General features: G+C 61.5%; 1 protein-coding gene across 13 annotated transcripts in view; it reads right to left on the reverse strand.

Moving 5' to 3' along the window:
* Positions 1 to 12,003, reverse strand: part of MAPK8IP3 (mitogen-activated protein kinase 8 interacting protein 3) — a 44,941-nt gene that overhangs the window by 8,170 nt on the left and 24,768 nt on the right. For 8 of the 13 annotated variants that reach the window (XM_088833288.1, XM_088833287.1, XM_055409132.2 and 5 more), the window contains 7 exons: positions 9,111 to 9,354; positions 8,853 to 8,955; positions 8,517 to 8,635; positions 3,627 to 3,638; positions 1,618 to 1,675; positions 1,192 to 1,344; positions 402 to 483 (listed from right to left, as the gene is read on the reverse strand). In XM_088833288.1, coding sequence (XP_088689414.1) covers positions 402 to 483; positions 1,192 to 1,344; positions 1,618 to 1,675; positions 3,627 to 3,638; positions 8,517 to 8,635; positions 8,853 to 8,955; positions 9,111 to 9,354 — 771 coding nt within the window. Of the gene's footprint in view, positions 1 to 401; positions 484 to 1,191; positions 1,345 to 1,617; positions 1,676 to 2,823; positions 2,925 to 3,626; positions 3,639 to 8,516; positions 8,636 to 8,852; positions 8,956 to 9,110; positions 9,355 to 11,123; positions 11,243 to 12,003 lie in introns of those variants that run through there. The other 5 variants (XM_088833294.1, XM_088833289.1, XM_088833295.1 and 2 more) reach the window with 5 other exon arrangements.

Raw genomic sequence — 12,003 nt, forward strand, 5'->3', positions numbered from 1 at the left:
GCAGCTAGTTTCCCAGGTGATGGCTGTGGGATTGGTCTCCCGATAGGTGTGTCACACGACCCCATAGTAACAGCTGATGAGTGTGAGGTCAGCATCCAAATGTCATCCCAGGTTAGAGGCCCAGCTACCTGGCTGGTGAGCAGGGAAAGCCCGCCTGTGACTGCGGGCAATCCACAGCTGCTAGGACCTGGGTGAGGTGGCATCCCACAGAGAGGGGGGCTGGTTCTGACCTCATAGAGTCCAGGGTGGGGGTGCTGCTGCTGGGTGCAGGCTTCACAAAGGAAGTGTGAAGAGGGCCCAGAGACCGGAACTAGGGCATCCCGCTGACCGCCCCACCACGCCCCGCCCCCCGCCCCCGCGCCCCGCCCCACCCCGCCCTGCACGTTAATAGTGGAATATACCAATTCTGTACAGAGACAGCTGCTTACATCCTCCACCTCTTCTTTGGGTTCACGGTGGGCAGTGATAGCCTCCGACTTCACTCTGAGGGATGAGGACGGAAGCGGGGTGGGAGTGAGGCCCCCCGGGCACCACCGGGGCTGTGTCCCACCTCTCGGCTGCTCGCAGGGCTCTCCCCTCCAGCTCTAGGCCCTGAGCGTTCCTGCCGGCGCCCTGCGGACCCCCAGGCCCCACGCCCATGTGCTCCCCGAAGCCCGGCCGAGTAAGAGGACCTCCAAGTCAGCCGGCCAAGCGCTGGTGGGAAGGCAGTGCTGGCTAGGGGAGACCTGGCCCGGGGCCCCACAGACCCCGTGCAGGCGCCCCCTGCCTCAGGCCCGCCCCTCACACCTCCCTTTCCTGTCTGCAGCCAGAGGCACCCTGTCGGGAGAGTGGGGTGACGATGGAGGAAAAGGCCACAGGGGGGTGCAGAGCGCTGAGGGGGGACCCCAGCCTTTCCTGGGCTGACTGAGGGCGAGGGCAGGGGGAAGCGCCGGGACCCACAGCGGCTAGAGGCCCTTTCCCCTCTCCCCTCCTCCTGAGCGAAAGGCCGCGTGTAAGCGCGGCGGGAAGGGCCGGTTCAGCCTCTGGATGAGGGACACCCACGACGGAGCGCTGTCCCTCGTGCAGAACTCCCGCAGGCGAGAGGAAGGCGCGCCCAGGGCAGGGCCAGACCCCGCCCTCCACGCCCGGCCCCGCCCGCACCCCAAGGGAGCCCCGCCCCCACGGGAGCCTCGCCCCGCGGGCCACGCCCACCTCCTCAGCTCCTCCTCCAGGTCTTTGATGCGGTTCTCCAGTCTGAGCTTGGCCTGCCTGGCGGCCTCCAAGTCCCCCTTCAGCGCCTCCTGTTCCCCCGACAGCTGGTCCACCTTGGCGATGAGGTCGTTTTTCACCACGTTCAGAGCGTTTCTTTGAAAAGGCAGAGAAAGGCGAGCTGCTGTGTGTATTAAGGGATGGGCTCTCAGGGGGGCTGCCCACCCTGGTGATCTGAGCACACACACCCTGGTGCCAAAAGTGAATGAGTGGTGACAGCTTGTGGTGAGAGGCTGTGACCCCGCCACCCTCTCCCTAGGAAGGTGGGCGCAGTCCAGCGGTCCAGGTTTTCCCTGCAGGCCACCCTGCAGGCTAGGTGGCTGCAGCTGTTACAGGAGCCCCTGGCCCATGGCGGGAGGGCATTCTTACTTGGTTTCTAGAAGCTGTGAGTTCTCCAGCAGCAAATTCCCCACTTCCTTGCCCATTCCTGAAACAAAGGGCATGGAGTTGTCACATGTGCCTGGTGAAGCCAGACCCTGATGCCCATCCCTGCCTCAGAGTAACAAATGTCCCCCTAGGGGAGGGCCACAGCCCACGCTGGAAGGACTCCACCCTTTGGGGCTGACGCGAGGGGCCAAGGACCAGAAACCCGAACTGCAGAAAGACAACAGGCTGGGCCACCCTGGGAGAGGCCGCTGCTGGTCACGGTGCAGGCTTTCCACCAAGCAACGCAGTCAGGGAAGGACCTGCTACATGTGAGCCCGTGGGGTCTCGGCCTGGCCTCTGCAGGGCACTGGGCAGGTCCCTGGGTCCTGGTAGACACCGCAGCCCTGGGCGGACTTCTGGAGCTCAGCGATGGGGATTCCAGCTGTCTACCGACATGAAGTCTGCGCACCAGCAGGTCCTGGACAGCACCCCAAGGGCCTCTGCACAACCTCCTTCATCTCTGCCTGCCCTGCCCAGCGTCACCACCCTCCCCCAGGAGCACGGAGGCTGCAGTTGTGGTGATGGGACAGGGCCCCGGGCCCAGGGGGAGGGATGGCCCATGCAGGTACAGCCCTCAGCGGGCTTGGAGCAGACTTGGGGGACCTGGCCCAAGGGCAGGGCCCGCAGAGGGCAAAGGCGGGAGTGAGGAGGGCAGTGCTCCCAGGGCGGGTGCCTCGTGGGGGCCCAGGAGGCCAGAAAGCCCCAGAACACGGCTCATCCTTTAGGACAGCCTCCTGCACAGTTCCCCCCACAGCCTAATGCGGCCGCGGCACGAGGTGACCCCGCACAGTGTGCCCAGCCTGAGTCCCCTGCTGTTTCCATTCCAAACTCCCTGTCCCCAGTGGGGCCTGCCTGCCCTTCAGGTGGGATGCAGCTGGCCCCCGGCGCAGGCCTTCTGAACGAATGGGGCTCGGAGATGCTGAGGCCCTCCCCAATCCATCGAAGGCCTGCTCTGAGGGGGTCAGGTGCCCACTCGCCACGCCTGCTGGGGGCCCCACACCCCCACCCAAAAGCCACGGCCCTGCTGCTCCCACGTGCCCCTCATCAGGCTCAACAAAGCAAATGGCTTGGGAAGCGTGAGGGGGTGTCGGGGAGGCAGAGGAAGCCAGAAGTAGGGAAACGCATACTGAACCGGGGCCTCAGCCTTACCAAAAAAATCATCGCGCACTATGGGTGCCGTCCCAGTCCCACGGGAGACAGGCGACCAGGGCGGGAGGAGGAGAGGGAGAGAAGAGAAGCGCGTTAAGCCCGTGTGATGAGCAGGCGGGGGGACGTCAGGGCTACTGCTTGTCAGGTTAGGGATGCACGTGGGAGTGGGATGGCGGGGCAGAAAGGTCACCCTTGGGCAACACAGAGGCCCGCCAGGCCAAGAGCGCTGTGGCGAGGGGAAGCTCAGGGTAGCACAGCGGACATCTGACAGTAAACTCCTGGGAGCGGGTGGGGGTTAAGGACAGGGTCTCTGCAAACGAGGGGGAGCTGTGCCAGGCCCCGGTGCCTTTGAGTGGGTGTGTGGGGGATGACCATCTGTGGGTGGTCAGGGCCCCAGAGCCTCTGCTGAGAGCAGGCGGGCAGGGCCGTGGCTCACGCGCCCCATGCAGAAGACCCCTGACTTCCAGGGTGCACCCGACAGAGGGAAGACACCACAGAACAGGGCTGCACGCGGCGTCCAGATAACCATCGGCCCAGCAGAGGCTGAAGAGAGGGCCTCGGAGGAGAGGCCGGGTCCAGGGCATGGCAGCTCCCCCTCACTTGTTGAGGTCCCAGCTAGTGGAGCAAACCAAAACAAGCTTCGGAGCAGCAGTGGGCTGGCAGCGGAAGCGCGTGTGCCTTGGTGGCTGGCGCCAGGGTCGGGTGGGGACGGGTTGCAGCTGGGGTGTCCCAGGGTGCCACCCCACCACTGGGACGCCACCGCGGGGAAGAGGGGGCCACAAGCAGACAGCAGAGATACACACCTGAGAACTCCCCTGCAGCCACGTCCAGAGAGGCACGGAGAGACCGGGGGGCGGGGAGGAAGCGACAAAGGTCAATTGGTGACTGAAACCAGCAGAATCATGAGGCTCTTGTTAAAGAAAAAGCAGCAATGACCAGCCATTTTGGGTTGAAGAGCCCGAAAGAGTATGCGCGAACAGCCCCAGGTCTGTGGGCTCCAACTGCCACTCAAGGCAGGGCCCCCACGGGAAAGGGGAGGCCGGGACAGCATGGCCCTCAGTCCCCGGGCCTGAGGCAGGCGTGGCCCTCTCTGCTCCCCCAACCCATCAGGAGGGCCACCCGCCCATGAGGCCAGCCTGTGTGTGGGGGGGTGTGGGGGGTGATGGGCGTCCAGCCTCACAAGCGCCCCCAGAGTGGGTGAGCTGCCGACACAGACCTGGCCTCGGGGGCGGGGGACCTGGCCAGCCCAGGTCTAGGTGAAGTGCAAAACCTCGGGTCAAGGACAGCCAGAAGACCAAGGCCCTATCCTTCACCAGGAGGAAATTGCTAAGTCAGGATGGGGTGGGGAGGCCCTTCTTTGTGCCAAACTGCTCCCCGCTACCCAGCTGAAGACTTGATGAAATGATAGTCTTCTGTTTGGTTCCCTTCACGCAGCAAGAAATGGTATAGTCATCTGACGGAAGTGACAGGTGACAGAATCTGCTGGAGGCACTGTCATCGCTGCCTCCAGAACCTGGTGTTCTCCTTCTCAGACCTCTTTCTACACAGACATCACTTTTTTAAAAACAAAATCTCGACCACACTCCCCATTGTCTCGGGCAACTTGCTCCAACCATCACTTTGAAAGTGTCCACGTGGAGACGCCCCAGTTTGCCGCAGCTCCTCTGATAGGCGTTTTGACCAGGGCTGTGCAGGCACCACGGCACGCGCACGGGCTCCTGTGGGCACGCTTGGCCCTGTCGGAGGAACAGTGACCTCGCTCCTGCAGGCCCAGATGGCCTCCATGTCACCTGTCACCTCCGACCCGCGGCGCGGACGGCACCCGCTTCATGTTCATTGTGAGGAGAGTCCTCTCCATGCTCTCGCGGCTCACTGCTGTGTCACTCCTGAAGCTGAGCAGCTTTCCAGGCTCGTGGGTCTTGTGAATGTCCTACTTTATCCACTACTCAATTCCCGTTGTGTCACTTCTTTCAATGTTAATGATGGAGACCACATATACATAGGCTTTGGCCGTGAAGAGAGGCGCAGATTATGAAAATACTCTCCGATACCCTCTTCCAGTTCTATTATCCTTGTATTTTTGATTCAGTCTTTATCCACCTAGAAATTACTTATGTGCATGGTGTGAGCTTAGATTAGACTTCATTTTTTCAAGAGGCTTTTCAACGACTCCAGTACATATGCTGAGTCAGCCACAATTGGGCACCTTCTGGGCACACGTCCTCCAGCTGAGGCAGATTCTGGGCACAAGAGCAGAGCCCCAGCTCACCCGTCCAGCTCATCCTGGACAAAGGGCCGGCCCCGCACTCTGGGGCTCTGTCCACCCATCCCGAGAACACTCCACCCTCCTCAGCTCCTCAGGGCTGCCTCTCCTGCCTGTGCTCCTCGCACTGAAGCCTCCAGAAAGGCCCCCAAAGGCCCATTGCCCCCAGGAGCGGGGTCTCATTCCAGCAGAGCTGAGTGGTGCCCAAGAGGCTTTCTGCCCGACAAAGTGCTGAGACTCAGGGTCCCATCCCCCAGCTGAGAAGACAGCTCTCCCTGCAGCCCCTCAGAGCAGACTCATCGGAGGCGCTGGTTAGGATCTCCTGTGGGAAGATCAGGTCAGGCACTCCCACTCCAGGGAACCAACCCCAGGAACCCTGTGCGTATCACACTGGGAGCCAGTGACCCACCTTCACCTACTGCTTCAGTCCTGTGGTTCCAGGTAACACTCACTGGTGTGCAGTTTACAGGGACCGACATCCAGGGCGGTGCTGCCTGAACCACAGGAGGTGGCCAACCAGCCACAGCATCTGCCAGCCCTGGGGGCACCGAGGTGGGAAGGCAGAGACGGCCACACGGGAGGGACGGCCACACAGCGAGAGCGGACCCAATGTCGGCACTGCAGCCGTGGGCATGGAAGGGAGGGGCCAGCTCTGCAGCCTGGGGCCGTGGGGCAGGAGACTTGGCCAGTGGGAGGGATCAACAGGGGTGGGCCACCCAGCGCCGCCAGGGAGCGAGGAGGCCTGTGAGCTCCGGTGATCTCTAAGAACCAGGTGAGGCGCCACAAGCAAGGCAGAAGCCTCAGTCCCAACAGCCAAAAGGGAGACAACCCAAATGCCCTTTGGTGTCTGAACAGAGACATGAAGTTTGGTCTGTCCACACACTGGAAAGCTATTCAGCTGCAAAAAAGGAATGAGATCCTAACACACTCCTCCAAGGATGAGGCTCAAAGACATTCCGCTAAATGAAGGTGGGCAGATGCAAAACACACTGACATGAAGTGCCCAGGGAGGTGCGTCTGCAGACGGGAGGTGGAACAGTGGTGCAGGGTCGGGGCAGGTAGCAGGGACCACTGCTTGTTTTGGGGTCGGGTGAAGTGTTCAGAAGTCACATGGTGAGGAGCGCATAGATCGCGTGGTGTGGACATCCCTCCTCCGTAAAGCTGCTGGTCGGGGCAGGGCCACTGCCTGGCCTGAGCGTGAGGTCAAGTCCTGGCTCTGCCTATGCACCTCACCCTTGTGACCCTGGTTTCCTCATCTGGGAACTGGGCCATCAGCAGTGCGAGGGGTCAGCGGCGGCCGTGCACAGAGCGTGCTGGCGTCCCTCTTCTCGTAAGGACCGTGATGAGTGCAGGAATCTTGTCACATGACACGAACGGGGGAAGGCACGAGGCCCAGGGCCCAGCATCGTCCCTGAGACCCCTGCCACCAGTGTGGCCAGGAGCGGGCCTCCACCCCCGACAGGGAAGCACACAGTGTCCTGTGCCTGCACGGTTCCCGAGTGTGTGGGGCCCTGGTGCAAAAGCTCTGCCGCGCACGAGGCTGCCCGCAGCCCCTCGCAGCCTCCCCGGCAGAAGGGCGCTCCCTCCAGTGACCACAGCCTGGACCCAGGTGCCTTCTCCCAGCTGTGCCTGGCTCTGCCGGCCTGCAATCTGTCCCCAGGAGTCCACACCTGTCCTGGGGGGACCTCCGTCTAGAAACCTCTCCTGAAGACATCATTGGACACTCCGGCAAAGACCTAAGCTCGCAAGTGGCTATGAGAGTGGAAGTCAAACAGTAAAATTTAGAACCAAGATGGAACCCATCAAGTCATTTGCAGTCACGTGAAGATAAGGAAGGTAAACCGTGCTGCGGAATCTTAGTCATTCAGGGGAACATTAACATCAGCCACAGAGAACAGGCCGGACATACGTGGCTGCCCATACCCTGGGCGCACGTGCTGGTGAGGGATCTCTCATCATGACACGGCAGGGGCGGGGGGGCTGCTTTGGTGTTTCCTCTCTTCTCGGCAGGGTGTGATAATTATTTAACATTATTATCAGCATATACCCTTTTTCCAAAATTGAGAAAAATGCCTAAAAATTAAATTTATATGATATTAGCTGAAATATGTAAAAAAGCAGAACGATGTCAAAATATTAAAGGTGATTATTCCTAATTAGTAGATTTTTTTTGAATACTAATAGTTTTGTACGTTTAAAAATATGTATTTTTATATAATGCTTACAAGAAAGATTCCATTAAAAACATTTATTGCCCAGAGTGGGCATCCTTGTCTTGTCCCTAATCTTAGAGGGGGCGCTTTCAGCCTTCCTGCACGGAGTGTGGACGTACTTCCCGGTCCTGAAGCGTGCGCCTGGCAGCTGAGATGGTGGTGAGTGTCACGTAATGTGCCTCACTGCACCCTGATGCACATGACTGCGTGTCACAGCTGGGCACGAGCTGCGCTGGTGCCGAACCCCCGTGCTGCTGCGGCCTGCAGCCCCCACCCCAAGTAAAAGTCAGCTCCTGGGAACCACGAGACAGAAAAGGCAGGGCTGTGCCGGCTGAAAACACCAGCCAGGCCCCTTTCGTCTGCGGGTCAGGCCCAGCAGTGCGGGGCAACTGGCAGGCCGGCCGGGCGGCACTGTCCACACAGGGACCCGCTGTGGAGATGCCCCGAGCACCCACGGGCGTGTCTGTCCGGGGAGAGACAGCAGCAGCAGGACTGACAACAAAAACTCCGGGAGGCTGGACAGCCCTGCCTCTTCGGGCAGCATCTGGTCAAACACCATCACACGTCAGAAGGCAGGGCTCCCAGATGCCGCTGGAGGATCGCTACCAGCCCGCTGGCTACACATCCAGAGGGAGCAGCCATGCCAGCTCCAGCTGCTGCCCCAGCCCAAGGAGAAACGAGAGGACTCTCCCCCTGGGGATGGGGAGGGGATGCACTGGAACCACGGCCCTGATGCCTGCCTCGCTAGCTCGGAGAGGGACAGACGCTTCAGGGAGGAGGCCGCCTCTCAAGGCTCCGCTCTGGACATGTACTGGGTCCGGGGGTGGGGTGGAACCTGGGAGACTGCGGGACTTGCTGCCACTGCCCTGAGGGCCCCAGGCCGGCCTCTGGGCTACACAGGCTCTCTCTGTGGAGGGCGCTGACTGTCTGGGCACATTCATCACAAACTGGAAGAGCTGACAACGGCCATCCTCCCAAAACATCTCCTGAAGGTGGGAGGGGCTCGGCGCAGGGGCCGCTGAGGACTACCGGGGACAGGATTGTTCTTGGGGTGACGGTGTCGTCTGCAACTAGTGGCTCAACTCCGTGAGAACCGCAAACCCTGCAGGGCGGCACCCTCCACGTTTACAGCCGGTACAAAGAACTTCCCAGCTCACAGAGACTGCCCTCATCACAAACAAGAGCACCCGCAGCAGGCCCGGGGATGGCTCTGTTACCTAGCAGGTCGGCCCCTTCGTCCACGTCTCCGATGACCTCGGAGCCCGCCGTCGACAGCTCGTGGTACAGGGAGTCGGTGTTGATGCCGAAAGCCTTGTTCACGATTCCCTGGGTTGGGCTGCGAGGACACGCGGTGAGGGAGGCCAGTGAGTGGGCAGCACCGCCGGACCAAGCGTGGGGACGCCCCTGCGGGACTGCCGACGCCAGCTCCGCCGGCACAGGGGCAGGCGTGGCAGGTGCTGGGTCAGCACCCCAGGTGTTTCCCCCTCGAAGGGCTGCGGGCACCTCCCTCAGTGGCACCGACCCCCAGCACAGGCTCTGGGCCCAGCAAGCACCTGCTGCCCGTGCGGTCCAGGCGGGGCTCCCGGCCCATGTCCAGCTCCGGGGTGGAGTCGATGATATCCTGGACGTCAGACCACTCGTCACTGCTGCCCATGCCTGGGGACGCAGTGGAGCCTGGGTTGGGGGTGGCTGGCGCTCCTGGCACTCCCTGTGGCTACCCTGGGGCCCCCTTGTCTGGAGACCCCAGGCCAGGCCAGCGTGGGCGGGCAGGTCGGGGAGGGCTCTTCTGTGGCCGGGGCCGCGTGCGGTACCTATGCTGACGTTGCGCATCTCCTGAGTGACCTGCACCTCCATGTTGCGGCTGTTGCGCTTCTCCCGCGCCCGCTTGCTGTTCTTGGAGCCGCCGTAGTCGCCCAGCGGCTGCAGGCCCTCGCTGAGGGGCGTGACCGCGGCCGAGGGCACGGAGGATGTGGGCGTGTTGGACTTGGTGCCCGTGGTGCTGGGTGTGGCCGCTGCTGAGGACTGGCCCGACTCGGACATCTCATCCTGCGGACACTGGGGCCAAACACAGGGAGAGGGAGGCTCGAGGCGTGGGTCTTGCCCCTGGGAGGCCGGCTGGACCACGCAGGGTGGGTGGGTGGGTAACATCCACTGCCTCGAGGTCCCCTCACTTGGGGTCTTTGCCACGCTGCAGTAACACAGCACTTGGGGCCAGAGTGAATGGGACAGGGGGACACTTCTCTCCCATCGAGCTGATTCCTCCCATCACTCGGCTCATCTGGCTGCAGCCTCTGGCTCTCTAGGGGCAGGTACAGCTTATTTAAAAGGCTTCCCCAGGACAGACACAAAGTTATGTGGATGGGGCCAGTAACCCCTTGCAGCCGGAGGGTGGACAGAGCTAAGCCACAGCCCAGGGAAGGGCAGAGGCCCCCCAGCAGGGAAGGGGGCTGGGGAGGTCGGCGTGCCTTCTGACCAAGTTACCACTCCTCTGCGAGGCCCTCGAGGGTGGACCCCTCCTGCCCTGGCCACAGTCAGGGGCTGTGACGCCCCGATTCTGTCAGCGGTGGCCCCTCCCCAACAAAGAGACACCAGGGGACAGGCTTCACTTAACCTCCACGGCCCAGCTGAACCGAAGTTTGCCTTCGACACCTGCGCAAGTGCAAACAAGTTGAAACCCGACTTCCGCAGAATGGGATGTCCCCCAAATATTTCAGGAGTGCAAAAAGACCAGATTAGTAAAAACTGCCATTGACTGTTGACCTTAAGGATCTCCCTGGAGACAGAACACGCTGTCTGAATACTGTGCTCCCCTCTATCCATCTTTCCTGGGAAACCTCAATAGCAGCAGCCCCTAATCTTCTGTGAACTGAGCCCGGGGCCCGCAGTCTCTCGGGGCACAGTCTCGGAGGGGACAGCCCTGTGTCCCCTCCGGGCACACATTCCCCTTGGCGCTTCCAGAGGACCCGATGGTGGGGGTGCGGCCTTCTCCGTGAAGCTGGAGGGAAGCTGGGACTCCCGCCTGTAACTAGGCAGGGCCAACTGGGCTCCTGGGGCCGCCTCGAGGTGACCAGGGGTCAGAGCTGGTTGGGAACTTCTGAGATCTGCCTTGCCCCGAGCAGCCTGGTCTCCCCAGGTGTCACCCCTCCTGGGCTGAGACGCCTCCACCAGGAGCCTCACATCCACGTCACAGCTAGGAGGGGCTTCTGTCCCGGCGGCTGTGTCCCCAGGGGACACTTGGTGGTGTCTGGAGACACTTGTGGTGGCCAGAGCCAGAGCTGGGGGTGGGTGGAAGTGGGGCACAGGATGGCCCCCCAGCCAACCACACCTGGCTGCGTTGCCAATGGGTCATGGTGAGAGGTCGCCTGCAAACACTTTTGATTTGGCTTTGGGATCTGCAGGCTAGGGCCAGTTTGTAAAAGACAAATCCCTTCCTCCTCACAGCACCATGCATGTTGCGGGCCTCTGTGACGGCCCCGTGTGCTCTGTCTGCCCACGCGACAGAGGCGCCTGGGTGACCCATGGGGAGGGCTCCTGCTGGTGCCCGAGGACAGCAGTGCGTGAGGCTGCTGTCCCGGGATTTCACAAGGACGGGCGCCACGTGAGCCTGCGCCACACGGAAGCACAACTTTCCAGACCACCTGACTCAACGGCCATGCTCCCTGCCTGTCCGTGACTTGAACGCTTTTGCTCCCTGGGCCTCCTGACCCTGGTGATCACTGCAGGGCAAGGCGGCATCACCAGGCCTCCCTGGCTCCCCGAGCTGTCCGTCGCCCTACAACAGGCCACCACTTACCCACAGGACACTCCCCCTGGCCACCACTTACCTAAAGAAACCTGCCAACCTCTAACACCAACGTGCAGCAGTGGCCTCCAAATGCAAAGAACCCACATCCCAGCGGCCGTGCCTCCCATGAGGAGCCACAACTGTTTGGTTAAAACACTGAAAGTACAGTACATAAAAACAAAAAACAAAACAAAAACAACAAAACAAATTAAAAAATTAGGAAAACCTGAAAACCTACAGCATAAAATAAAAAGAACTTAAAAGTAATTGTTAAAAGAAATCAAACAAAACACACCTATGAACTAAAACATAAAAGACTATGGTTTATTAAGAGAGGACGATTTCAGACAACGCAGGAGGAGGAGAGACGTGGTGAGGACACGAGGGGCCATCTGGGAGGCGCCCCCACCCCACAGCTCTGAGGCTCACACACCCGGCAGGAGCCCTGGGGAGCCCTTCTGCCTGGACGCCATGTGCCGGCGGGACCCTCAGTAACCAGTGGGCGCGAGGCTCACTCTGCAGTACACAGGCAGAGCGAGTGGGGTCACCTTCCAACACAGCTGGCAGCTGGCGGCCTCCTGCAGCCGGTGGTGCTGCAAGGCCGGGAGGGCTACAGGAGGCCTGGGCCTGGGTCCACCCCGACCCAGAGGCCAAGGGCTCTGCTGCCCACAGGCTCCCTCTGACGGCCTCGGAGGGGCATCACCAGACCCAGGGCGGCCTTGTCTCCCCAGAGGTGGCCTCCTCACGGGCAGGGGGGCCACAGTCTGCCTTCTCCAGGCTGATGCAGCCCACAGACCAAGACGGGCAGACAGTGCCAGGGGAGCCCTGCATGAGTGCCTGTCCTTGCCCTTGCGGGACCCCAGTGCCGGGGGTGGGGGCCGCTCACTAAGCTGGGCAGCCCAGGATGTCCACCTTCTCAA

This window comes from Moschus berezovskii, chromosome 27 (assembly GCF_049115385.1).
Source record: "Moschus berezovskii isolate FMDL1 chromosome 27, NW_MosBer_1.0, whole genome shotgun sequence".
In the NCBI taxonomy this organism is placed as follows: Eukaryota; Metazoa; Chordata; class Mammalia; order Artiodactyla; family Moschidae; genus Moschus; species Moschus berezovskii.